This window comes from Trachypithecus francoisi, unplaced genomic scaffold, assembly GCF_009764315.1.
Source record: "Trachypithecus francoisi isolate TF-2019V2 unplaced genomic scaffold, Tfra_2.0 Lachesis_group11, whole genome shotgun sequence".
Classification (NCBI taxonomy): domain Eukaryota; kingdom Metazoa; phylum Chordata; class Mammalia; order Primates; family Cercopithecidae; genus Trachypithecus; species Trachypithecus francoisi.
In genome coordinates, this window is record NW_022681456.1 from 101,585,824 (window position 1) to 101,612,540 (window position 26,717).

The following is a 26,717-nucleotide window of genomic DNA, read 5'->3' on the forward strand; positions in this document are numbered from 1 at the left end:
GCCAAATTGTTATTCAGACAAAATTTTACAGTTATACAAATTTTTACTCCCATGAGAAGTCCATGATTTTTTTTTTCCATTTCATGGTAGCCATGTTCACATTGTGTTCTGTTACAGTTTTTTTAATGTAGTGTTTGTAAATAGTGAGACACTAATGTTGCTTACCTAAGTTCTTTAGAACATCTCACATTTGTTTCCAAAAGATGAATCTATAGATTTCTCGTTGCTTTTAGATGCTACTTCTCATTACTATTGGCATCTCCACTAGTTAAGATAACCATAGCCATGAACAGTGGCTCACACACAGTAGAAGCTTAGTTCTTGTTCACATAAAGTCTGAAACAAATGTCCCTGATTAGTGGCAGCTCATCTCCACACTGTGATTCGGAAACTCACTGCCCCTCAATCTTGTGTCTCTGCATCTTCAAACAATGGCTGTAGGTCACCATGCTTGTCTTCATCAAGTAGGAAGAGAGTGCTTGGGTGTTCAAATGTTATGGGAAGATTTTATGGGCCAGAGCTGGAATTGTTGCCTGTCACATCCACTTACCTTCCTTTGGCTAGAACTCAGTCACATGGCCATCTCTAACTGTAAGCAAAGCAGAGAAGTTGTGTGCTCAGGAAAAAGAAGTAATATCTGGAGAACCGTAAGCCAATCTTGGCCACCGTATAATAGCACCTCTCTATGGGCTTATTTTGTTTTAGGAATGAAAGTCAGATAATTGTGAGTTTAAAACATTAGTTTTGATTGCTCAGAAGTGACTTTTGTTCATCTGTGATTCTTGTATGTATCACCAACAGATGAAGTTGTTTAGTAGATGCATTCCAGAATGTAGCAGAAATATTAGTGTATTAAATTTCTAAAATAAAGTACTTCCCTGTTGTCTGTGGGGGATACATTCCAAGCACCCCAGTGAATGCTAGAAACCATGGATAGTACCAAATCCTAGACATACTATTGCTATGGTTTTTCCTATATATACATACCTCTGATAAAGTTTAATTTATAAATTAGGCACAGTAAGAGATTAACAACAAAGACATAATAAAATAGAGCAATTATAGCCATATGGCAGCATCACTGCTCTTGCACATTTGTGGCATTATTAAGTAAAATAAGGGTTCCTTGAGTACAAGCACTGTGATGCTGCCACAGTCGATCTGATAACTGAGCTGGCTGCTACATCACTAAGAGGAAACAGAGTGGATATGCTGAACAAAGGGAGGATTCACTTCCCGGGTGGGACCGAGTGAGATGATGTGAGATTTCATTATGCTACTCAGAACAATTTAAAAGGCATGTGATTTAAAACTTATGAATTTTTTCTTTCTGGAATTTTCCATTTCCTATTTTTGGATCACAATTGACTGCAGGTAACTATTGAAACTGCAGATAAAAGGGGCTACCGTAGTGTAATGATGGAATAGTTGTGTTTTGTAAATGAAGAAATTAAATCAGTTAGTTGTCTGAGAATGGCTCATACAGTAGGATTATTTCCTTTATCTTGGTTGGGTTGCTTGTGGTTCTGTGCATATTTTATGACACATATTTTATGCATGGAAATAACTGCAGGATGTGCTTATTAGTGAGTAGGCTCATTGGTCTTGTTAAGATGTGGTAAGAAGAAAAACAAATAAAAAACAACAACAACAAAAAATCACAAGGTACTAAACAGATATGCAGATAAAGGGTTATTCATGTTGCAAATCCGATTTTATTTTTATTTGTAATAACCTTGATCCTGAAACCCATTATATTGACTAGATAAAAAAGAGAAACAGCAAAATTAGAGGCCAGTAAATGTATTTATGCTATTTTCTTGAAGCTGGAACTGAAAATCCTAATGGCTTAAAATGGTAAATGCTTTTAGGCAGAGGGATATCTGTGTCCCTGGCAGTACTTTCATTTCCACAGAAGGACCAGACTTGGATCTTGTCTACATCTCCTCTGGAGGGTCTGATGTGAATTGTATTATTTTGGCCCTCAAATCATATTATAGGAGGACAGGATGTTTTTCTTCTTCACACACTGTGGCATGCCAGCCAGCACCGTCAAGAGTTAATGACTCCCCAGCTGCCCACACTGATGTGGCCCGGCTTCAGGGTTCGTTCCAGCATGCCCACGAAATGCTTCATTTGGCTGCCCAAGGGCATCATCTTCTATCAGTTTCTCATAGAGTGTTAGTTAGAAAATTGGTGATCAAGCATGATTTTTAATTCCCTGCCTAATGGAATTAGCACCAGTTGCCGTGTCCTCACATCTTAAAGAGAGACTGTGCCCAGTGCATCACTCCTGGAGGTGACCTTTCTCTCCTTTGAAGGCAGAATATAGATGGGTTCCCTGGAAATCGATCTCTGACTGACTATGGCAGGAATGCAGGAATCAGGTTTCCTAACTGAGCAAAGGATGTATCAAAATATGTGCTCTGGAGTTTGATTCTCTCCTGATTAACATTTGTTGCTTTGCTTTCGTCAGTCTGAAGTATTGGCTTAGCTTTCACAGTTTGGTTCTTTTGTCTGAGTAAGAGACCAATGAGTGTTGATAATAGTAATAGAACCCAGAAAATTGCAGTCTTCATGTTTAAAGAGAGTGGGAATCATTTTGGGTAATGTTATAGTCAATAAAGCTTGCTTATACAAGGAAAAGACAGTAAAAGAAAGTAACATAAAATAGGAAAACTCACAAACTTTTAAATTAAGTCCTAACCAATATTTAAAATTAAAATGAATATCTGACACACGTAGCAATGTATACACAGATAAATGTATCAAAATTACACGTATGAGGTTTTAGAATTTTGGTTTTGTTGAATGTTTAGGTTATTTGCAGCTAAGATTGATCATTTAGGCAGTATCGTGTCCATCCTTTATAGATATGGTGTGCTTTAAAATGAAAACCATCAAATTCCTTTTAATGAACGGTGTAAGCTCGATTCAATTTCGTGTTTGAAATATCAGCTTCTGTTACAATCAACCAGACAGCTTTATCGTCCACTAAACAAAATCATTATAATTCCATTGATTGCACACAGAGGGGGGACTCTGTACGGTCTTAATGGTTATTAAACCCTTGTCTCTTCCTTCCCTCCTTTCCATTTTGTTACTTTCATGGAACAACGCTATTAAGAATACCTTATATCGACTCATTCAAGTTAGATGAAAAGATTTGTCTGACAGCTGGAAAGCATGGGTGAGAAAATTCTAGTTCTCATGTTTTCAGAATTAACAAGTTGAACCAATTAGTAGATATCTTCCACCAGAGAGATGCTCATTTTTTACTAAACCCTTATTCACAAGGAACAGAAAGTCATGGAGGGTGTGTGTGTGTCCAGGGCAAGGAGAAACCACTTTTTTCTTTGACTTTTGCAGAACTACTCCTTAGCAGTTTATTCTACTGTACTGTACCAGCTTACTAGAGGATGGCACACAGGGTGACCAGGTTTTTCCAGGACTGTCCCAGTGTTAGTACTGAAGGTCCTATGTCCCAGAAGCTCCTTAGTGCCAGGCAAACTGGATGGGTTGGTCACCCTGGATGACAATCCAGTTTTATGTATGAAAATCTCTATGATCTGGAAACTTTAGAATGGAAAACTTTCAGAGGACATTCAGTTGGACTTGAGTTAAGTTTAGGACAGGAAAATTGTGTTTGTTAAAATAACAGTCTCAAATTGGGCCCTGATGTTTGTGGCGTTTGTAAATGTGGTGTTAAGACTTGTATGGTTAGGAGTATTTTTAAACACAGTTTGATGAATTAAATGACTACTGCACAAAGTACCATGCTGAATCTGCAAGGGAAACTTAGCGAGTTAAGACAGAAACCAATGCTATTCTTCATTTGAACATTAAGTTACTTTGCACATGGTCCGGTGAGTGACTGGAAATATAGCAACACTGCCATAACATGTCAGTGAGAAAATGAAATTGGCTGCAAAGAAAATGGAAACATTAGATTAAACAAGCCTCTGTGAAAGTCATTAGGACAATGAAGCTGTCTGGTGGATATTAAGTAATAATCACAGTAGTAGATCAGGGCTGGTACTGGCCCATGGGGGATCTTTATGCAAAACAGAAAACACTGTGGGCGTGAGGCATGGTGGGTGAGTGATGTTTGAGGTGTGGGCACTTCTTGCTCTTTTGAGTGAATTAGGAAAAGGCTCCCCTTCTTTAGGGAAGGTGCAGCCAGTGCCTGGGCACCACAGATCGTTGAACAGAGCATGGGCTGGATTTGAGCCCTCACAGGCCACCGCCCTCCCTCCTCCTGAGCGCTTGCCTTGTGCATGCCCAACCTGTACAGCTGAACTAAAGGAATCCCATCAGCAAGAAGAGTGTTGAATGCCAAATTATAGCTTTGTCTTCTAGGAAAATATTTCGTTCTTTTTTTCTTTTTCTTCCAGGAAGGAGGGAACTAAGAGAACTTGAGAGAGATTAAATCTTTTCCTCTACTAATCCTAGCTGCATTCCTTTGCTCATTTGTTTCTGATTGTTTTTTCTGGTCTTGAAGGACAGGCCATAGTGTTTTAGTATTTTCAGCTGATCTCTGGTTACTATTGTAATAATGCTACCTTGAACACCTTTATGTGCTGGGCACTGCGTTGAGCCACTTGCATATCTCATCTCATAGAAATGGTTTTGATGACTTTGTAAGGTGGAAATTATCTTGACCTAGGGAGGCTAAAAGGCCTGCCTAGTCTCCCAGCTTATAACTGAATGAGCTGGAATTCAAACCCAGGTCTCTGTGACCCCGGGGCCTGTGGCTGCTTCACCACACCAACTTCCTCTGTGTTGTCAAGAGTGCTGTCCTTCGAGAGCATAGCATGAAGGGACCCTTAGAAGTCCCTTTGGCTAGGCTGGGCATGGTGGCTCACACCTGTAATCCCAGCACTTTGGGAGGCCAAGGCTGGCGGATCACTTGAGGTCAGGAGTTCGAGACTAGCCTGACCAACATAGAGAAACCTTGTCTCTACTAGAAATACAAAATTAGCCAGATGTGGTGGTATGTGCCTGCAATCCCAGCTACTTGGGAGGCTGAGGCAGGGGAATCACTCGACCTGGGAGGCGGAGGTTGGGGTGAGCCGAGATCTCACCGTTGCACTCCAGCCTGGGCAGCAAGAGCAAAAGTCCATCTCAAAAAAGAAAAAAAAAAAAAAAAAAAAGAAGTCCCTCTGGCAGCCATAGCATCCTACACAGAGATAATGAACACTTAGCAAACTGCAAGTTATAAAATTATCTTCTCAATTTTTTTCTTTGGAAATGATAAGTAAAATATAAATTAATGTAATTAAATATGTAAATATACATATATGACTAATTTGACAGAGACTGGAATTTCTAGTTCCTTTGGCAACTTTCCTACTTAGGCTTTTTATGTTATGTTTTAAAATGAGACACATAGGTCTAAAAGGAAATTAGAAGAATGTTCGAAAAATTATATGAACAAAAGAAGCATGCCTTTAAAAATAATCATATAGACTTAATTATTATGGATTTCTGATTTCTACAATATTGAAAAGCATTTTCCATGAACATTGACATGCTGACAGTTATTTGAATGACTGTCATTTGCATGCTATGTATGCTGTATGCTGAAAGCGGCTATGATTCTTATTTCTACTCTGAAATCTTTCAGAAAGCTATCTGAAATAGCTTTCTCAGGAGCTTTCAAAGCAAGTGAGTATTGAAATTTGAAAATAAAGCCAAATTGACTAGAGTTGAAACCTCACATTTTCACTTTTTTCTTAAAGTGTAATGTATCTCCCCTCAATGTAAAAAATAGAGTTCTGGCCGGGTGCGGTGGCTCAAGCCTGTAATCCCAGCACTTTGGGAGGCCGAGACAGGCGGATCACGAGGTCAGGAGATCGAGACCATCTTGGCTAACACCGTGAAACCCCGTCTCTACTAAAAAATACAAAAAAGTAGCTGGGCGAAGTGGCGGGCGCCTGTAGTCTCAGCTACTCGGGAGGCTGAGGCAGGAGAATAGCATAAACCCGGGAGGTGGAGCTTGCAGTGACCTGAGATCCAGCCACTGCACTCCAGCCTGGGCGACAGAGCGAGACTCTGTCTCAAAAAAAAAAAAAAAAAATAGAGTTCTAAGTGAAATAAAACTTAAATCTTCTCAAAGTAAGATTTTTATAAGAAAGTGAATTTATTTTACAGGTGTTTGCCAGTATAGTGCAGCAATGACTGGTTTCCCCACTTTCTAGCTCTTGTTGGCTCTGACAGTCAACCATCCTATCTGAAATTGAAAGGGCATTAGGGGTGGGGGCCAGGAAAGTCAGCTGTTCTCTGGATGGGTTTGTTTGGACCAGGAAAAGTTTTCTTTTTCTCTACATTGTTTACCTCCTTATAACAGTTGTTGCATTTTATGAGCCCACCTACTTTACTGCAGGCCTTTGTCCGCAGTGCAGCGAGGTGATCTATTTCAGGAAGAGCTGTGGTCTGCGGAAGAGCCCAGGATACCAAATGTCCTGCTTGGCCCCTGAGAGAACTCAGTGTGCATGTGTGTCTCTGAGATCTTCTGGATTTATTGTCTGTTGTTATGAGAGTTGCTTCAGAGCATATGAATGAGGATGGGTAAGAGAAGGGCTATGGAAGGTCCTAGATTGAAAGCTGGATTGGAGAAAGTGAATTTGTAGATATTTAAGTGGGACTTTCTCCTCTCTCTGCCCTAAATTGAAGCTGCCTGGATCCGGAGCACAAACCCCAGCCTATGTTCCAGTATAAAGGTGGGATAGAAAGTGAGGTGGGGGAGAGATTCAACTGGACTGACCTGGCCTGCATTCTATACGGATGCAAGAGATGAAGGAGAGACCAAGGCACTGATCGATAATACGAAATGACCCCTTCCACTAGCAATAGGCCCCATCAGTGTCCTGGGTACTGATCCTGTGGTTTGAAACTCTTGGGAAGCGAATCGGAGTTGGAAACATGGCAGGAGGCTTTAGAAACATTTTCTTCTTTGTGTACTGCTGCAGGAATTTGATAAGCCCTAAAGGCAGGATGGCACCAGGTAAGCACTGGGCCAGGATGAAGGGACAGTGAACTGCCTGGGTGAAATCACGGATGGCTGAGCCAAGGGAGATGAAGTCACCATCAATCATATAGGGATGTCACACTGCTGCTCAATCTTCCAGGGATTGGAACTTCCACTTTACCATTCTTTTATTCAAATTTTAGACACTTGACTTGGAGACACTTTCAGTAGTGCCCCCAAATACAGGAGGAGAGGGCTGCCTATACTGTGTGTGCAGAGAGCTGTCATTGCTTAGGACCAGGCTGTGCCCACTACAGTCCCTGTGCAGCTGCCTGGAACACCTCTCTCCTTGGCCCCTCTTGCCCACCTAGACTCTTTCATCTTCTCTGTCTCTTCAGGCCTAGGTCTTTCCCGCAGCTTCCCTTCCTTTTCCAGCCCATGTTGATTTCTTTCTTTAGTATTTGACCATGTGCACCCCTCCTGGGTAGTGCAGCAAGTGTAAAAAGGGCACTGTGGTGTAGTATTGAGTGTGAACTCAGGACCAGAAGGCATACATTCAAATCCCAGTTCTGCCAATGGCTGGCTTTGTGATCCTGGGCAAGTTAATTCACTTTTTTAATGCCTCCGTTTCCCCATCTATGAAATGAGCATAGCAATAGCACTTGCTTTATAGTTGTTGTTGTTGTTGTTGTATGCACTTAAAGAATTAACATGTTTAGAACAGTTTCTGTCCCACAGTATGCACTCAGTAAATTTGTTCTGCAATTTACAAGTTAAATGTGTGCATTTATGCATTTTCTATATTGCTTCTAAGACTTAACTCAGTGTTCAATATTTTGCTTGTCAAATTGAATGTTGCTATTTGAATAGTTTGACTTTTTTTGTATTGATAAAATCGTAGTAGACTTTTTGTTAATTTCTTTCTTTCTTTCTTTTTTTTTTTTTTTTTTTGAGATGGAGTTTCGCTCTGTCACCCAGGCTGGAGTGCAGTGGCACGATCTCTGGTCACTGCAACCTCTGCCTCCCAGGTTCAAGTGATTCTCCTGCCTCAGCCTCGTGAGTAGCTGGGATTACAGGCTCATGCCACCATGCCCAGCTAATTTTTTTTTGTATTTTTAGTAGAGGTGGGGTTTCACCATGCTGGTCAGGCTGGTCTCGAACCCCTGACCTCATGATCTGCCCACCTCAGCCTCCCAGAGTGCTGGGATTACAGGTGTGAGCCACTGCACCCGGCCAACTTTTTGTGAATTTCTAAATGGATCAGGTATATCTTGGTATCCTGAATTCCTATCCTTTTTTTCTTGGTGTTTTTTTTTTTTTTTTCTTTTTTCTTTTTTCTTTTTCTTTTCTTTTTTTTTTTTTTGAGACAGTGTCTCGTGCTGTAGCTCAGGCTGGAATGCAGTGGCACAATCTCAGCTAGCTCACTGCAACCTCTACCTCCTGGGCTCAAGCAATCCTCCCACCTCAGCTTCCTGAGTAGCTGGGACTACAGGCATGTGCCACCATGCCCAGCTAATTATTTTGTATTTTTAATACAGATGGGTTTTGCAGTGTTACTCAGGCTGGTCTGGAACTCCTAAGCTCAAGCAATCTGCCTGTCTCAGCTTCCCATAGTGCTGGGATTACAGGCATGAGCCACCACGCTGACCCTGAATTCATGTCCTTTCAAATGTATGTCACTGATGTGCGCAAACATCTGTAAGAATAGTATTTGAATTTCGAGCATCCTCCTGGGATGGTAAAGACAGAGACTTTGTTGGAAATGGTGTGAGAGGTAGCAGAGCTTTTGTGGTTAAGGGCACAGACTGAACTTAATGACACCCCTTTCTTACTACCTGTGGAAACTTGGGACAAGTTATTTGACCATTAATGCCTCAGTTTCCCCACTCGCAACATTAAGATATTAATAGTGCCCACTGACAGAAATGTGCTAAGGATTACAGGCATTAGAACCATGCCTGGGGCACGTAGGTATTCATTAAATGGTAGCTGCTGCTGTTGTTAACAGCAAATGTATTTCACTGGTTACCCAGACAGTCCCAGTATCAAATACTCTTTTTCACTAGCTTGATTATACTTGAATTTATCCATCCATGTATCCCAGTAAAAGGTTCAGAAAATATCATTATAGTACTATTGACTGTTTTAATCTTTTTCTTAGCACAAAGGTTTACTTGTGCACTTACACAAATGTGTATTTCAAGTAGCAGTGATTTTGTTGCATGGATTATTTAGTCTGGTTTGCAACAAGCTTGGAAGGAAAGCACACAGTAAATGTGTGGTCAGAGAGGAGACCAGTGATGCAGCAAAAAGGCATTGAATTGGCCATCAGGAGACTCAATCCTGGTGCTGGATCCACTGCTCCCTAGGTCTAAATCTGTACAATGGGGCCAGTTCTCTCTGTTCTGCCCACTTTATAAATATATCTCAGGGATTAAATGTTAGAATGAATTGAAAAATTCTGTGACACATAAATACCATACAAATACATACTATGTATCCTCTTCTAAAGGGAGTTTATTTGGCAAATTAAATATTCTTCTTAGTAGCAAGTTTTTATATATACCAAATTGATGACCAGCTAACAAAATATTAAAGTATAGTAGGAACATTCTTAACACCTAAATCATATTGCTAAGTAAACGTAACACATACTTTTCTCACTTACTCTTATGATAAGGTCTCTCTCTCTACTTGAACCAGAACCTCTTATTTGTTTCTACATCTGGTATCTCGGAAATTTCCAAAATAGCTGTCTACTTCCTGGTGTTCACCATTTCCCCTCTGAGGCTGCTGGATCTCTTGTTCTTTGTTATGGACTTCAGAGTCGGCACTCTACCAATGTCATGGAATGCTGACACTGCACTATAGGAAATTAGATGGGGTTATCTCTCTGTGTTAAGCCCTTCACTGACTGTCCATTGCCATCAGAATGAAGTCTAAACTCCACAATGGGTCATGAAGTCCCGGGGTGAAATGGCCCCTGTCTACCACTTTAGTCTCTCTGTTCACCACTGTACCAGTATTAGATCTTCCAGCCATATGGACTTCTTTCACTTGCTCCCTCTGAGCTTGCCCTCTCAATCTTAGGCCTCTGTATATACATTGTAATCTATCTCTTTGTACTTAATTCACTTCTCATCTTCCTCAGGTGTCAGCTTCATTGTCACTTGGAGCATCCTCATCTGCCTCACTCCCTGTTTCTGCTGGTTGCTTATCTCTGTGGGACAGGCTGGTTGGCCATCTTGCCACACAGTGACACCCTCCCAGCTCTGCTCATTCTCCTTCTTGCCATTGTTTCTCACTTAGAATTTCCGAATCCATGGTACATGGATGGCACTTGTGTTTCAACCTGCAGCAATCACTACGTGAGTTAACCTTTAAAAGGGTGCTTATTAAAAGGACTTTCAAAAATGTGCACTGCTTAACTTCATTCATTTGTATGAAAAGCCTTCATTGTAGAACTCTATGAACTGAAGAAGATATTGAAATGTTCTTTATCACTTTTAATTAATTAGAAGTTGGGACCAGGCATGGTGGCTCATGCCTGTCATCCCAGCACTTTGGGAGGCCAAGGCAGGTGGATCACCTGAGGTCAGGGGTTTAAGACTAGCCTGGCCAACATGGTGAAACCCCATCGCTACTAAAAATACAAAAATTAGCTGGGCATAGTGGTGCATGCCTGTAATCCTAGCGACTAGGGGGTCTGAGGCAGGAGGATTGCTTGAACCTGGGAGGCAGAGGTTGCAGTGAGCTGAGATCATGCCAGTGCACTCCAGCCTGAGTGACAGAGTGAGACTTTGGCTCAAAGAAAAAAAAAAAAAGTTGATATGGCTTGAATGTGGAATTATCTCCAAAATTCACATTGAAACTTAACCCCCATTGTGGTAGTATTAAGAGTGAGGCCTTCTGGGAGGTGCAAAAGTCGTGAGGGCAGAGCCCTCATGAATTGTCAATGCCCTTGTAAAAGAGACTTCAGAGAGAATTTATGTCTCTTGCTTTTCTGCTCTTCTCCCACATAAGGATGCAGCAAGAAGGCCTTCACCAGACCTACCAGAGGCTGTTGCCTTGATCTTGTACTCCCCAGCCTCCAGGACTATAAGAAATAAATTTCTGTTCTTTGTAAGTTACTCAGTCTGCGGCATTGTATTACAGCACCATGAACAGACTAAGACAGAAGTCATTGTATTGTTAACATGCAGAAATGGAGAAATAGGAACACTTTTACACTGTTGGTGGGATTGTAAACAAGTTCAACCATTATGGAAAACAGTATGGCAATTCCTCAAGGATCTAGAACTAGATGTACCATATGACCCAGCCGTCCCACTACTGGGTATATACCCAAAGGATTATAAATTACTCTACTACAAAGACACATGCACACGTATGTTTATTGCGGCACTATTCACAATAGCAAAGACTTGGAATCAACCCAAATGTCCATCTGTGACAGACTGGATTAAGAAAATGTGGCACATATACACCATGGAATACTATGCAGCCATAAAAAAGGATGAGTTTGCGTCCTTTGTAGGGACATGGATGCAGCTGGAAACCATCATTCTTAGCAAACTATCACAAGAAGAGAAAACCAAACACCGCATGTTCTCACTCATAGGTGGGAACTGAACAATGACATCACTTGGACTCGGGAAGGGGAACATCACACACTGGGGCCTATCATGGGGAGGGGGGAGGGGGGAGGGATTGCATTGGGGAGTTATACATGATATAAATGATGAATTGATGGGTGCTGACGAGTTGATGGGTGCAGCACACCAACATGGCATAAGTATACATATGTAACAAACCTGCACGTTATGCACATGTACCCTAGAACTTAAAGTATAATAATAAAAAATAATAATAATAAAAAAAAATGCAGAAACGCAATTTAACAATGATCTGTGTTGAAAACATTCTGACTAAACCAGCCCTATTTTACTTCTATGCTGTACAGAGCAGTGAATGCTTGATTTGGATTTAGATTTGGGTCTCAACTTTGCCTCTTGCCAACCATGAGATCCTGAGTAAGTACCTCCTCAGCCTCATTTGCAAGACAGGGACAAGTATGAACTCACAGGGCTAGTATGAAATAAAAATAGTAAGGTGCTTAGCGCAGTGATTCGTGCCTATTAAATGGATTCAGTACCCGCCATCAGTAACGAATTGAAACTTTCCTGGGACTGTTAATGAGAGACAAGGGTGATATCTGAAATTTTTGCTATTAGTTGTAGAAGGAATAAAAAACTAAGGCCTCCAACTAAATTAATCATAGAATAAAAATTAGGTCCTCTGAATAAATTGATGAAGCTTAAACTCATTGACCTTTGACACTGAAGCATCATGACCTTTTTGCAGGCCAAGTAACATTTCTGGGCATCATTTTTTCCCCTTATCTATAAAACTATGTGAGTTGTTTTGATTCCTTCCACCTCTAACTTTAATTTGCAGAATGGTTAAGAGAAATTAAATTGTTTTCTCCTATGCCTTCTTTGTCTTCATTTTCACCATTTAATATATGATAATTGAAGTAACTATTTTCTTGTAAGTAACTTGAATTCAGAGTTTAAAATTTCTGGAAGGAAAATTATCATAGCCTTAGAATGGGGTATTGAAGGTCAGTTTGAATTTCTGAGTAGATAGAACTGAAATATGCATCATTGTTTTCTTAGAATAGTTAGCTCCTTTCCTTCAGAATCTTTATTTGAATATCAAAGGAGACATCAAAGGTTGTTCGGCTCCTCCATGGAATGCCTTTGCTTATTAAGGTTTAGACGAGGCACTTCATGGGTTCAAGGAAAGTACATTAAAGAGAGAACCCATAGACACTTAAGTTTTCTTTATTGTTAAGTGTCAAGAGACACTTAAAATTCTTTTGTTGTTTTTGTTAAGCTTATGCTTTTTTTTCTGATGTGAGCTGTGTCTTTGTTATATTCTGATCAACTGAGAAATCTTTTTTCTTGAGTTTCAAAGAGAAGCAGTAATTATGAATTTCTGTTGACAAAGCTCTGATTTCAAAAATTCTTTTTTGGTCCGAATATGTGACTCTTTATTAACTTCCTTTTGGCCTTGAAAGAGCAAAGAAAGTTATGTCAATTAAGATTGATGTTCTAGAAGGAATTTCATATGTCACTGTTTATAATTTATTGCTATAATGTTAAACACTTATAATTCATTGTATCTGAGATAAACACAGAAAAAGAGAAGGGGTAGGCCAGACGCAGTGGCTCACGCCTGTAATCCCAACACTCTGGGAGGCCGAAGTGGGCGGATCACGAGGTCAGGAGATTGAGACTGTCCTGGCTAACACGGTGAAACCCAGTCTCTACTAAAAACACACACACACACACAAAATTAGCCAGGCATGGTGGCAGCCTGTAGTCCCAGCTACTCGGGAGGCTGAGGCAGGAGAATGGCATGAACCGGAAAGGTGGAGCTTGCAGTGAGCCGAGATCACGCCACTGCACTCCAGCCTGGGTGACAGAGTGAGACTCTGTCTCAAAAAAAAAAAAAAAAAAAGAAAAGAAAAGAAAAAAAAAAAAAAAGAAAGAAGGAAAAGAAAAGAGGTAGATGTTTACAATTTGATTTGGCTCAGTAAGCATTTATTGATCATCTTGCTGTATGTGTTAAAAATATTCAAATGACACTTGTTAAAGCACTGTAAGGAAAACTTTATTTAAGATGAGGATGGGTCTGTTGCAATTGATACAGGGACCACTGTGATGGAATTTTGCAGTAGTGGAGAGAGTTTGGGCTTAACTCTGAATATAGCATGGACAAGTGGGAATTTATAGCCAATGAACAGGGTGTGGTGGGTTGGGGGAGCATCAGTGGATGGAAATTACTGAGTAAACATCATGAATAAGGGAGAATTCTGGCTAAATAGACCTAATAGGATTCTTCCTGAAGACAGGCCAGGGTGATGAGACATCTCCTGGGAGATGGTGGAGGATAAAGAACTTGGTCAGATATTGACAGTGATCAGATATTGGTGGGGGGGTTCTGGCTAAACTGATTTAGTGGGATTCTTGCTAAAACTGGATTTTACAAGAAAGTGCACAGATGGGCCTAGGAGAAGTTTCGGGAACCTGACTAGATTTTGGCCAAAGAATCTTTGTCATCTGATCAATTATTTATTGACATGATAATTTGTGTTAACAAAGGTCATTGATTTATAATAAGCGTTTATTTAGCTCTCAAGATTATGGGTAGGTGGATGATTATGGCTGGCTAGTTGTTCTGATCTCTGCTAGTATCTCTTAATAGGATTTGAGGACTGAGTAACTATGGAAGGTAAACTTGAACTCTACTTTAACATGATGTACTGGGATGGTACAGTAGTCAGAAAACTTGGACATATGGGAGCGTAGTTTAGGGAATTTACTATGGCTAACCTTAATCTTTTGCCTTTATTTGGCAAGAATCAGAAGTCGTTGCAACTATAGTTTTACAATGCCAATAACCTCGATGCCAATAATCTCAATTAATGTTAAACTGTTTTTTCATATGCAACTGCAAATTATGAAGGGCCTACTCCAAGTGAAGGGTCAGTTAATATTTGACTCTTCAGGAATCCCTTGACATTCCTTTCTTTTTTTGTTTTTGAAATTGGGTAGGTTTCTTCGTTTTTCCTTGGTCAGTTTTGGTGTCATCAGTTGATGAGAACATCCAAGGATCACAATATTTTACACCTGAAATGGACCCTGAGACCATTTGGTCTAACATTCATTAATAAAGGAAGGAAGTGAAGCTCAGGTAGATTTATTTTACATCATGTGACAAGTTAGATGGGAACAGAGGAATAGAACCCTGGACCCTTAGTTCTCATTCTATTGGTTTCACCAGTGGTCTGGTTTTGTTGTTGACATTGTCTCTGGCTTTGCAAGGAAAAGAATGGAAAACTTAACTGGAATTAGAAAAAATTAGTAATAACATTTACATAGTAAATTGTATTTGAAGACAATTTTAGATACTTTCTCTTATAGTTGAAATAAATAGCTGAGAGAATCTCATGTCATAGTTAAGTGTTATTCACAGATTTAGGGTCTCCTCATTTAGAAGAAATAAATTATAATATTCTTCCTCATGGAATTGTTGTAAGTGGTGAATAAGTTACTATACTCAAATCACTTAGATTAGTGTCCAGCACATATTAGTTGTTGCTATTTTTATTATTGCTGTTAATAGTATTGAGTATTGTTATTTGGTTCTACTTCACAGATCATGTCTATTGGACTGATGGGGAAAGTTTGTTCATTTTTGGTGAGGGTAGGGGAAGAGGAAAAGATGCAGAGAATTTAGCCCTTAGAGTGCTCCCTGTCTGAACTTAGGGATCTCAGCCTCTGACCTAGTGTTTACCAAAAAAGACAGCCATGTTATTTTGGCTTACTTTCTCATTTACTATTGATCAAAAACTAGAAATAGAAATCTTGCAGAGGTCATCTTTATTTTTTCATCTACTGCTCTCTTTACCAATTTAGGCTTTCATTACATTGGGATGCTACATTTTAACAGTAAATTATTTGGTGCCTTTAGCTTCTTGAGGAAATGGAATTTCCCCAAGAATTTCTAAACCAGGGGACACTTTACAAATATAACTCAGTGAAATAGCCATCATAGCAAGCTTTCAGTGAAACAAAATATGGAGAATTGGCCAGGCATGGTGGCTCACACCTATAATCCAAGCACTTTAGGAGGTCGAGGCGGGTGGATCACCTGAAGTCAGGAGTTCAAGACCAGCCTGGCCAACATGGCGAAACCCTGTCTCTACTAAAAGTACAAAGATTAGCTGGGCATGGTGGCAGACACCTGTAATCCCAGCTACTCATGAGGCTGAGGCAGGAGAACAGCTTGAACCCAGGAAGCGGAGGTTGCAGTGAGCCGAGATCATGCCACTGCACTCCAGCCTGGGCGACAAGAGCAAGACGCTGTTTCAAAAAAAAAAAGAATTTACCTAACTTTATCATTGAAAAAATATCCTAAACTTTGTGTTTTGTTGTTCTATGGAAAGGAAAACCACTGCTAATTTTTCCACTATGTTAAAAGAAACAATCAACAGAGAGAACTTGAGAAAAGAAGTTTCCAGAAGCAGATCACCCCAGGAAGTGCCTTTGTATTCGGATGTATTGCTTCTCCAGCCCTCCCCAGCACCTTTTCCATTTACATTCAGTCATTCTCTTTGCCTTTCTGCTGCCATTGATAACGTCCTGAAAAGGAACAGCAGAAATAACCAGGGTGGTCATAATTGAGTCGGCCTGAAAATAATAGTCACAGTAGAGGCAGAGCTGAGAGAAGGTTGCTTAGCAGGGCTTTACCTTTTAGGCAATGCAGAACCAGTTGACACTGAAGATCAAAGTCAAGGACTTTGCCTCAGAAAAATACACACAAAATCTTGTGCACAATTTCAGGAAGCAGTGGACCCCCTAAAGCCCATTTTGGGGCAGTAGCTGTCCCCGTGGCTTGTGAGAGCTGACAGTATCCTTGGCTTTCTTCCTTGTCAAGCTCTCTGTTGGCAGCTAAGGAAGATGAAAGAGATTTAAATGCAGTGCTTGAGGATGGATCCAGTCCAGAGCTTGCTAAAAGCCAACTCTCTTTCGTGTTTTTTGGACTCCTCATTTTCTCCACTCATTAAATACTTGAATGGCCAGATCTGAGCACATATCACTTCCACAGCTCTTTTCGGACCAGGCAGAGGAAAAGGGAGGTGAGAAGGAAGCGTGAGGCTGTCACCTTCTCACAGTGCCATTTGTTACAAAGCAGAGAAGCCACATGTGTTTGTAAGCAATTATCTTTTTTTTTTTTTTTTTTTGAGATGGAGTCTCGCTCTGTGCCCCAAACTGGAGTGCAGTGGTGCAATCTCGGCTCACTGCAACCTCCGCCTCCCTGGTTCAAGTGGTTCTTCTGCCTCAGCCTTCCGAGTAGCTGGGACTACAGGTGTCTGCCACCACACCTGGCTAATTTGAGTATTTTTAATAGAGACGGGGTTTCACCATATTGGCCAGGCTGGTCTCGAACTCCTGACCTCATGATCTGCCCGCCTTGGCCTCCAAAGTGCTGGGATTACAGGTGTGAGCCACCTCGCCCGGCCATTGTAAGCAATCCTCAAGGTGGATAGACATTTCTTTGTGAGATATTAACCCACTCTGGTTTTACAAAAGGATTTCCCCCTTATAGAACATTCCCTTTGTGTGAAGAAACCTCATGCAGATTTTAATGCAAATTTTGTAGGGGAAAACCGCTTTGAGGAAAAATTGGATTAAAAAAGGAGAAAAAAACAATGAAAGGGGGTAGAGGAAATAAGGATGAGGTGGGAAATGCTTGCGGGTTATGTGATTTGATTCGACTTTTGTTTTCCCCCTCCACTCTGTATTTTCCGTGAAGAATTTTGCATGTAGGTGAAAATGACTTAAGACTTATTTTATGTTTTCATTTGGGGCTTGTTGATAGCTTCTCTTGATTCCCTTTCATCATCTTTTTTTTAAAAAAAACCAGCCAACCACATGTCTTATATGTAGATATCCAGAGCTCCCACTTTCTATGACTGAGTAAGCTGCATCAGGGCAGGATCCACACAGGTTCCTACCCCTCTAGAAGCTGACGTTCTTGTAACCTAGTTTGGTTCTAAGAACCACAAGCAGGTGAGAAAATTATTCGCTGAATACCAGTGAGCTGTAATCCTAACACAGATACTCATAACTTTGTTGCCTTAAAAAAATTACTTAACTGACTGGGTGCAGTGGCTCACGCCCGTAATTCCAGCACTCTGGGAGGCTGAGGTGGGTGGATCACCTGAGGTCAGGAGTTCAAGACCAGCCTGGCCAACATGGTGAAACCCCGTCTGCACTAAAAATACAAAAATTAGCTGGGCGTGGTGGCAGGTGCCTGTAACCCCAACTACTCGGGAGGCTGAGGCATGAGAATAGCTTGAACCCAGAAGGTGGAGGTTGCAGTGAGCCAAGATCACACCATTGTACTCCAGCCTGGGTGACAAGAGCGAAACTCCGTCTCAATAGATAAATAAATAAATAAATTACTTAACCTCCTATAACCTTGGCATCTTCTATTTTTAGAGGTAAGAGATTTGTGAGGTATTTTGTGGGTGGAAGACATTGGAGCCTTCAAATTATATTAAGGAGGTAAATAAACTCTTATTTTGTTAAAGATTATCCCTGTGACCAGTGTAACTGTATCATTTTCAAAATGACTAGGTTATTTGGGATTCGATGGGATAGTAATATTCATAGCTAACAGAGCTAAGTCCTGTTCTAGATATTATCTCATTTATTCCTCCCAACTTTCCTGTGAGGTAGATATTATTATTGTCTCCCTTTTATAAGTGAGTAAAATAGATGTGCAAAGAGGTTCAGAAACTTGCCCGAGGTCTCCCGGTCTCTTAGCAGCAGCAGAACTGGGAATGGAAACCCAGGTGTTCTGGCTGCAGAGGCCCTGCTCTCAGCATTGTTCTCTGCAGCCTTCTTCAGAGCTGCAGTGTCTTCACCTTGAAAGGAGAACATTGTGTCTGGTAGACACACTTATCTGAGATTTTTTTTTCTTTCCCTTTTTAGGTATCTGAGAGCAAGCAGCAATAGAAATTTCCTGCTTACCATGAGACCATTTTTAAAAAGGGCCATTTTGGTCCTAAGTTATGTAAGTATATATATATATATACTTTTGAAATATCTGATAAGGAGTGTTTTCACTGTATCTCAGCTCAGAGATGTAATTCAGATTATTTAATAGAGTCAGCAATAGACTCTAACATCATGATACTGGGATCAAACAGTTGACATGCCATAATGTTACAAAGCGTCCAAAGGTATATATGAAAGCATTCCAGGGACATGTGGATTTGATGATGGGGATAATGTGAACTGCAGTATTCTATGAGTCCTTTTCAAGATGCTGCGACTGAGTTGTCTCAAGAGGAGGCAGTGCAATGCTGGCTGTATCAGTTGTCTATTGCCACATAACAAACCACCCCGAGCTTTAGTGGCTTAAATATAATAACCCTATGTTGGCCCTATCTGCTTTAGTTTGGGCAGTATTCAGCTTTTCGGGTCTTCTGATCATCATGATTTGGGGCTGAGGTTACTCAATCAAGTTTATTCAGCTATCATCTGAGCCAGGTCATCTTGGTTCTCCTCTACGTGATATCTCATCCCCAAGGGCCTCTCCCTGTGGGTTCTTTTTCCAGAGGGGTAGTCAAGACTTCCTTGTCACATGGCAGCTGGTTTCTAAAAGAATAAACTAAAAGTTGCTGCACCTCCCAAAGATTAGGTCCAGAAGTAACATAAGGTACCTTCTACATGTTCTGCTGGTCAATACAAGCCAGCCACAAGACTAACTCAGATTTAAGGGGAGGGGCGACTGACTTCATTCCCTGTTAGAGGAACAGAATGCACATGCAAAAAGGGTGGAGATTATTGGTGGCAATCTCACTGAATCTTCTTATTCTCTGAAGGTGCTTGTCATTTTGTACTTCCGTCTGTGGATAATGGGAGGATCTATGCCCCTCTTTTCAGAGCAGGATAATCCAGCTTCATTTTCGCCTTACATTCTTACAAGGTTAGTATAAGTACTTTTTTTAAAACCTGGTATTTATTAGATAATTTTGAGTAATCTTAAATTACAGGCTGACTTTGCATATTGAGGATTGTGGTCTATCCTTCATGTGGGGAGAAAAGAAACTATACATTTGAAATTGTTTTCAATAAATAAAACAGTTTTGGCAGTATTACTGCTGTTGTTTCCTTTGGTGTATATTTGTTTATTCAACAAATATTTAACTGGATACTGTCTTAGTTTATTTTTGGTTGCTATAAAAAACTACCTGAGACTAGGTAATTTATAAAGAAAAGCATTTATTTGGCCCACTATTCTGATGGCTGGAAAGTTAAGATTAGACTTCTGGTGAGGGCTCAGGCTGCTTCCATTCATGACGGAAGATGATGGTGAGCTGACCGTGTGCAGCGATGACACAGAGAGAGAGGAAGCAAGAGAGAGAGCAGAGGTGCCAACTGGCTTTTTAGCACCTTAGTTTTGTGGGAACTAATAGAGCAAGAAGTTACCTCCAAGGAAGGGGATTATTCTAATCTAAGGGTTCTGCCCTCCTCACCCAAGCACCTCCCACTAGGCCTCCACACTACCACACTGGAGATTACATTTCGATATGAGATTTGGTGGGGACAAATAATCCATATCTAAACCATAGCAGTCACTTATCAATAATAACTATCTATTGATTGATACATATGTTGAATGTTACAGAACAATGTGCAGAGAAGTGTACAGAGGTTGACTGGATATCATAACCATTTGTAAGATAAAATAAGTGGGGTGGTTGGAAGTAACAAATAGAAATGAACAACAGTTTTTGCTAAGATACAGCTAATCACTCCATTTGTCCTTAAGAGTTCTGAGGGGTTTGGATTGGGAAGTAATGCTGATCAGTGGTTCTGATTCACTGAATAGGATTTAAGCCCGTAACTATTTTATTTGCTATTATGTACAGTTGAGGCTTTCAGATGTAATTATATTTGGCAGTTTTAATACCTTCCTTCAGAATATATTGTTGCTATAATGTTTTAAGAATTGTGATGCCTTTCTTTCGGCTGGAACCACCATCTTCTAATGATTTGCTGTGATGAGGAACACAAAGAAAAAGAGGAGAGGCATCCCATAGATGTTCTCTAGGCCTTTTAGAAAACATGGAGTTGTTCTTTTGGCCACATACATGCAGATCTATAAGAAAGGTGATATTGTTGACATCAAGGGAATGGGTCCTGTTCAAAAAGGAAGGCCCCACAAATGTTTCCATGGCAAAACTGGAAGAGTCTACAATGTTACCCAGCTGCTGTTGGCATTGTTATAAACAAACAAGTTCAGGGCAAGATTCTTGCCAAGAGATTTAATGTGCGTATTAAGCACTCTAAGAGCTGAGATAGCTTCCTGAAATGCATGAAAGAAAATGATCAGAAGAAGAAGGAAGGCAGAGAAGCACACTCTGTGAACGAGTGGAATGGAGCCTGCCCTGCTGGAACCTGTCCCCTATGGATTTGTGTCATAATAGACGTCAAAAAATAAATAAGAGACCTGGGGACTGTAAAAAATTAAAAATATAAAAAATTAAGATGCACTCTTCTAAAATGTTCATAGTTTTACATATCTTTAATGTTATCTAATATCATTTTAATGATAGTAACCTTAACTTTGTTTTGTATTTGTGGAGAAATGATAAATTTTAAATATTGATCTATGGGGCATTTATATTTTAGTTTATTTGTATCTCTTAGAGACAACAGATCGTTAGATTTCGTTTTTTGTTTTTGTTCTTGTTTTTGTTTTTTTGAGATGGAGTCTCACTCTGTCTCCCAGTCTGGAGTGGAGTGGCGTGATCTTGGCTCACTGCAACCTCTGCCTCCCTGGTTCAAGTGATTCTCTTGCCTCAGAGTAGCAAGTAGCTGGGACTACAGGCACATGCCACCATGCCCGGCTAATTTTTGTATTTTTAGCAGAGAGGGGTTTTCGTCATGTTGGCCAGGCTGTCCTCGAACTTCTGACCTCAGTTGACCCACCTGCCTCAGCCTCCCAAAGTGCTGGAATTACAGGTGTGAACTACCACGCCCAGCCTAGATTTTGTTTTTATGTTTGCCAGTGATCTTTCCTTTATATCATCAATTAACTTCTGTGTTGGGATTAATAAATTTCTACTACTTTCTTTGCCTTGTATTCTTTTTAAAATTATTTCTAATATTTTCTTCTCTTTCTTTATTTTCTTTATTTCCCATTTTAAAAGGCTATCTTCCAATATGATTATCACATTTTTATAATAAAAACTATGTCACGCTTGTTTTCATTACTTCCAACATGTATTTGTATTAAACAAATCTTGAATATGCTCTCAGAAATAATGTGATATCCAACTTCTGGTGTTGGCTTACTCCTTCTCAGCAGTGTAGAACCTTTATAAATTGTTGTTTATATCTTATGTTTTAAAAATTCTTGTTTAATATATCCTTTAATTAAGCTTGATGTCTCTAGCCCAGCTTTTTGTTAATGTTGCAATCTACTCACCATTTTTAGGTATCTCTCCCTGGCCTTCAAAATCTCCAGGGCTGCTCGTCCAGATATTTTTAGCTGTGCCAGCTCACTAATATACTGTCTTGTGTTCCGTAGCTCCTTAAATAACTACCTTTGTCTATAAGAGAAAAACCAATTTTGCCATATATTCTTGTATAGTGGCTACATTTCCTTTAGCTTTGGGTTGGTTTCATTCCAAGACTTCTTGTCTCCTGAATTTGAGCATTCATACTTATCTTTGTAGTTAGACATAGCCTATTCCCTGAGCTTACCAGTCTCCAAACACTAAGATGTACAGTTAAAAAGAGACAGATGGAGGAGAACGAGAACATACTGCTGTCAACTCACCAAGCAATTATTTTATTCCTATCTCATGTCGTAAGTAAATAAGTGCTTGTCCCAAGGTCCTTGGTGTTAGGAAAAGGTAGTCATTGATATCTGACTCACAGCTCTCCTAGCTGTAACATCTTAGGGGCCAGGGGCATTAGATGGTGGGGTTTTTTATCCCTGCTGGTAGGAAAAAAACCAATTCTTTGGTGGAACCTGTGGCAAAATTAGTACCTTGAGCCATTTGCTAGATTCTGCCTTTCACTTCCAAGGCATATATATACTTTTCAAAGGGATCTGGTACATATTTTGTCCAGGACTTTCTGTCTGTGAATCAATCCATGCAAGCGACTCAGGCAGTTCAATTAATAAAAAGTGATGGAATAGAATATCCTAATACCCATATCTTTATATTCTTCCTTTCTTTTCTTTTGAAAAACATCTTTCTGTTCTTGTGTTTCAAATACAAAATATCAGCCTGGCCAACATGGTGAAAACCCGTCTCTATTAAAAATACAAAAATTAACCAGGCATGGTGGCAGGTGCCTGTAATCCCAGCTACTTGGGAGGCTGAAGCAGGAGAATTGCTTGAACGGGGAGGCAGAGGTTGCAGTGAGCTGAGATTGTGCCACTCCAGCCTGGGTGACAGAGCGAGACTCTATCTTTAAAAAAAAAAAAAAAAAATGTATATGTGTGTGTGTGTGTGTGTGTGTGTGTGTGTGTGTGTATAACCAGGGACATTTCACTGACATTTGTTATGAATGGCTTTACTCATCCATCTGAGATGGCCACATTAGAATTGACTCTTTTGAGCACCTAGAAAATGGTCTCTAATTCTTTTCCCAAGTAAAGTTCCTACTCAGCTTGCATAGTTCTTTGTCCTGTCGTAGGCTGGTAATTCTTAAAGTGGACTATCTTGGTCTGCTTCCTAGTTGCATTGGCTTTTCTTTCCTTCTTAGCAGCTGTGCAGTTTAGCTGTGATTTGGCTGGGTGTCTGCAGTCTGTTGTGAGGAACCAGGTGCTTGTCATGTGGTTTTGACAGTCTGGCTCCTTGATGTTTCATCTTTTACTGAATTTAGGAACTTCGCACATCTTTCAGTAGCATTTTTGCTTCTGTCTTGCAAGTATTGTTTCTTATTTTAAAGTAGGTATAATAAGTTATTATCAGGTGAGAGTTTTCAGTTTAGCTTTTCTTTTTCCATTTAGTAGCTGTTAGGGTTATTAATTACATGTAATTTTTAAGAATCCTAATAACTTTTAAGAGTAGCTTGCTCAAGCCTTCTTTGTTTCAAATGATTTTACTTGTGAGATTCACTCTTTTACATTATCTATTTCTGTGTGTTTTACTCAGAGGGAATACCCTGTCATTTTCTGCTTACACTGAGCTTCAAAATCATTGTGGTATGCTTATGAAATACCTTTGTTAAGCAAAATTTTTAAGACATGGGAACAAAACAAACAAAGATTATGTGACATTCACGGTAATGTAGAACATTATGTGACAAACTGAGAGGAATGCAACATTGGTAGGCTTATTATTTGCTGCTTATTGTATTTTACAACTTTGTCATCTTAGAATTTAATGTACAGAACCCTGATAGGTGTGATTATTTCTTTCCTCTCTAGTGGAAAAAATAAAACTTAAAATATTAGTTTTATTGCTTTGCATCACGTTGGAAAAAAGATTGTTACTGATTTTCCAGTCTCATTCCCCTACATTGTTTCATGAAGACTGGAAAAAATCCCAATTTTTTAAATTCAACTTGTATATGTGTATATATTTATTTTATAATAGACCACCAGCCACTGGTCTACTTTCTGTCTCTGTAGATTTACCTATTCTGAACACGTATGTAGGAATGGAATCATATGGCCGGGCACGGTGGCTGACGCCTGTAATCCCAGCACTTTGGGAGGCTGAGGAGGGCGGATCATGAGGTCAAGAGATAGAGACCATCCTGGCCAACATGGAGAAAACCCGTCTCTACTAAAAATACAAAAATTAGCTGGGTGTGGTGGCTCATGCCTGTAATCCCAGCTACTCAGGAGGCTGAGGCAGGAGAATTGCTTGACCCTGGGAGGCAGAAGTTGCAGTGAGCCTACATCATGCCACTGCACTCTAGCCTGGTGACAGAGCAACACTCCATCAAAATAAAATACAATAAAATAAAATAAATAGAATCATATAATAGGTGGAAGTTTGTGACTGGCTTCTTTCATGTAGCAGGTTATCAAGGTTCATCCATGTTGTAGCATATGTCAATACTTGACTCCTTTTTATTCCCCAGTAGCATTCCATTATATGGCTATACCATACATCTCATTTTTTTTTTCATAAAAATGGACATTTGGGTTGTTTCGTCTTTTTGGCTATTACAAATAATGGTGCTATATACAAGTTTTTGTGTAGATGTATGTTTTCATTTCTCTTGAGTGTGTACCTAGAAGTGAAATTGCTGGATTATAAATGTTAACTTTATGTTTCACTTTTTGAGGAACTGACAGATTATTTACCAAAGCAACTGCACCATTTTGCATTCCTACCAGCAATACGTGATGATTCCAGAATCTTTATATTTTCACCAACATTTGTCTTTTTGACAGTGTGTTTTATTATAGCCATACCAATGGGTAGGGAATGGTATGTCACTGTGGTTTTGATTTATTTATATTTAGCTGGTGGCTAATGATGTTGAGCATCTCCTCATGTACATACTGACTCTTTTCTTTGGAGAAAAGTTGATGGAGATCCTTTATTCACTTTTTAATTGGGTTGTTTGTCTTTTTATTTCCAAGTTGTAACATTTTTCTTAATATATTCAAGATACAAGTCCCTTATCTGATCTATAATTCATAAACACATTTTCTTTCCTTCTGTATATTGTCATTTCACTTACTTGATGATGTCCTTTGAAGCATGAAAATTTTTTATTTTGATGAGGTCCAATTTATTTTTGTTGTTTCTAAGATATATATATCTTCTATATCTAAGAAGGCTTTGCCTAACGCGAATTCTTTTCTGAACTCTCTTGGTCAAGTATCTTTTTCCCACGTTTATGAGTTACACAAACCTTTAGTTTGTGCTGTGTATTTGTATGAAGATTATGTTTTTAATACTTAAAAAATTGTACTTTGATACAGTTGATTTGGAATTTGGAAACAATTTGGAAGCCATTTAGAATTTGACTTTTTATTCTTGACCATTGGGTATATCAAGATGTAAGGTAGATTCCTTACAGAGTTGGATCATCATTATTCCAATGATGGAATATTCAGGATACACTGGTGACAAGGCCATTAATCTTTTGCCTTTCCTTTTTAACTCAGACATTCAGATGTATTAGCTGTCAGTCAGTTCTTTGTGACTGACCAGTAACTTTTCCAACCTGTAATGAATTGAGATTGTGTGGATCCATTTAGTGGCATGAAGTTGAATTGTAAATGCTTCTACTTTCCACTTGAGAAGAACCATATAATTAGAAACTAAAGAACAAAGGAGACATTGTATCTTTATCACACAACTTTCTCTTGATAAGCAAGTTCCCCAAGGCCCAATTGTTCATTTAGTTGTCCATAACACACAACCTGTCAGTCATGATTGGTGATGACTACTTCCTTTCTTTCATTCCTCTCATCCAAGCAGTCCCCTCGTCCTGTGACTGTTCTTTTTTTTTTTTTTTTTTTGAGACGGAGTCTCGCTCTGTCGCCCAGGCAAGAGTGCTGTGGCCGGATCTCAGCTCACTGCAAGCTCCGCCTCCCGGGTTCACGCCATTCTCCTGCCTCAGCCTCCCGAGTAGCTGGGACTACAGGCGCCCGCCACCTCACCCGGCTAATTTTTTATATTTTTTAGTAGAGACGGGGTTTCACTGTGTTAGCCAGGATGGTCTCGATCTCCTGACCTCGTGATCCGCCCGTCTCGGCCTCCCAAAGTGCTGGGATTACAGGCTTGAGCCACCGCGCCCGGCCGACTGTTCTTCTTAACCACCAAAATTCATGCAGTTATCTCCATCCCCACTGCCACCATCTTCCTGAAGGCCCTCATAGTCTCTGGCCTGTGTTCCTGAAATAGTCTCTATCCTCACAGTTTACTCTCCTCAGGTCCTCCATGTCATTTTCAAATGATATTTCTAGCTGGATTAATATTTAGAAGGTCAGTGGTTTCCTACACCCATTAGGATCCATGAAGAGTAAGGGATCTGGCCATTGCCTTTTTTTTTTTTTTTTTTTTTTTTTGAAGCAGAGTTTCACTCTGTCACCCAGGAGGATGGAGTGCAGTGGTGAGATCTTGGCTCACTGCAACCTCTGCCTTCTGGGTTAAGCAATTCTCCTGTCTCAG

The 26,717-nt window shown here is 40.0% G+C and overlaps 1 protein-coding gene across 3 annotated transcripts in view; it reads left to right on the forward strand.

Moving 5' to 3' along the window:
• The window catches only part of TMTC1 (transmembrane O-mannosyltransferase targeting cadherins 1), a 294,086-nt gene that overhangs the window by 108,582 nt on the left and 158,787 nt on the right, over positions 1-26,717 (forward strand). For 2 of the 3 annotated variants that reach the window (XM_033222533.1, XM_033222535.1), the window contains 2 exons: positions 18,541-18,622; positions 19,437-19,540. The exons of the other annotated variant lie outside the window; for it this stretch is intronic. In XM_033222533.1, the coding sequence (XP_033078424.1) occupies positions 18,541-18,622; positions 19,437-19,540 (186 nt within the window). The remainder of the gene's footprint in view (positions 1-18,540; positions 18,623-19,436; positions 19,541-26,717) is intronic. 3 annotated transcript variants of the gene reach the window in all.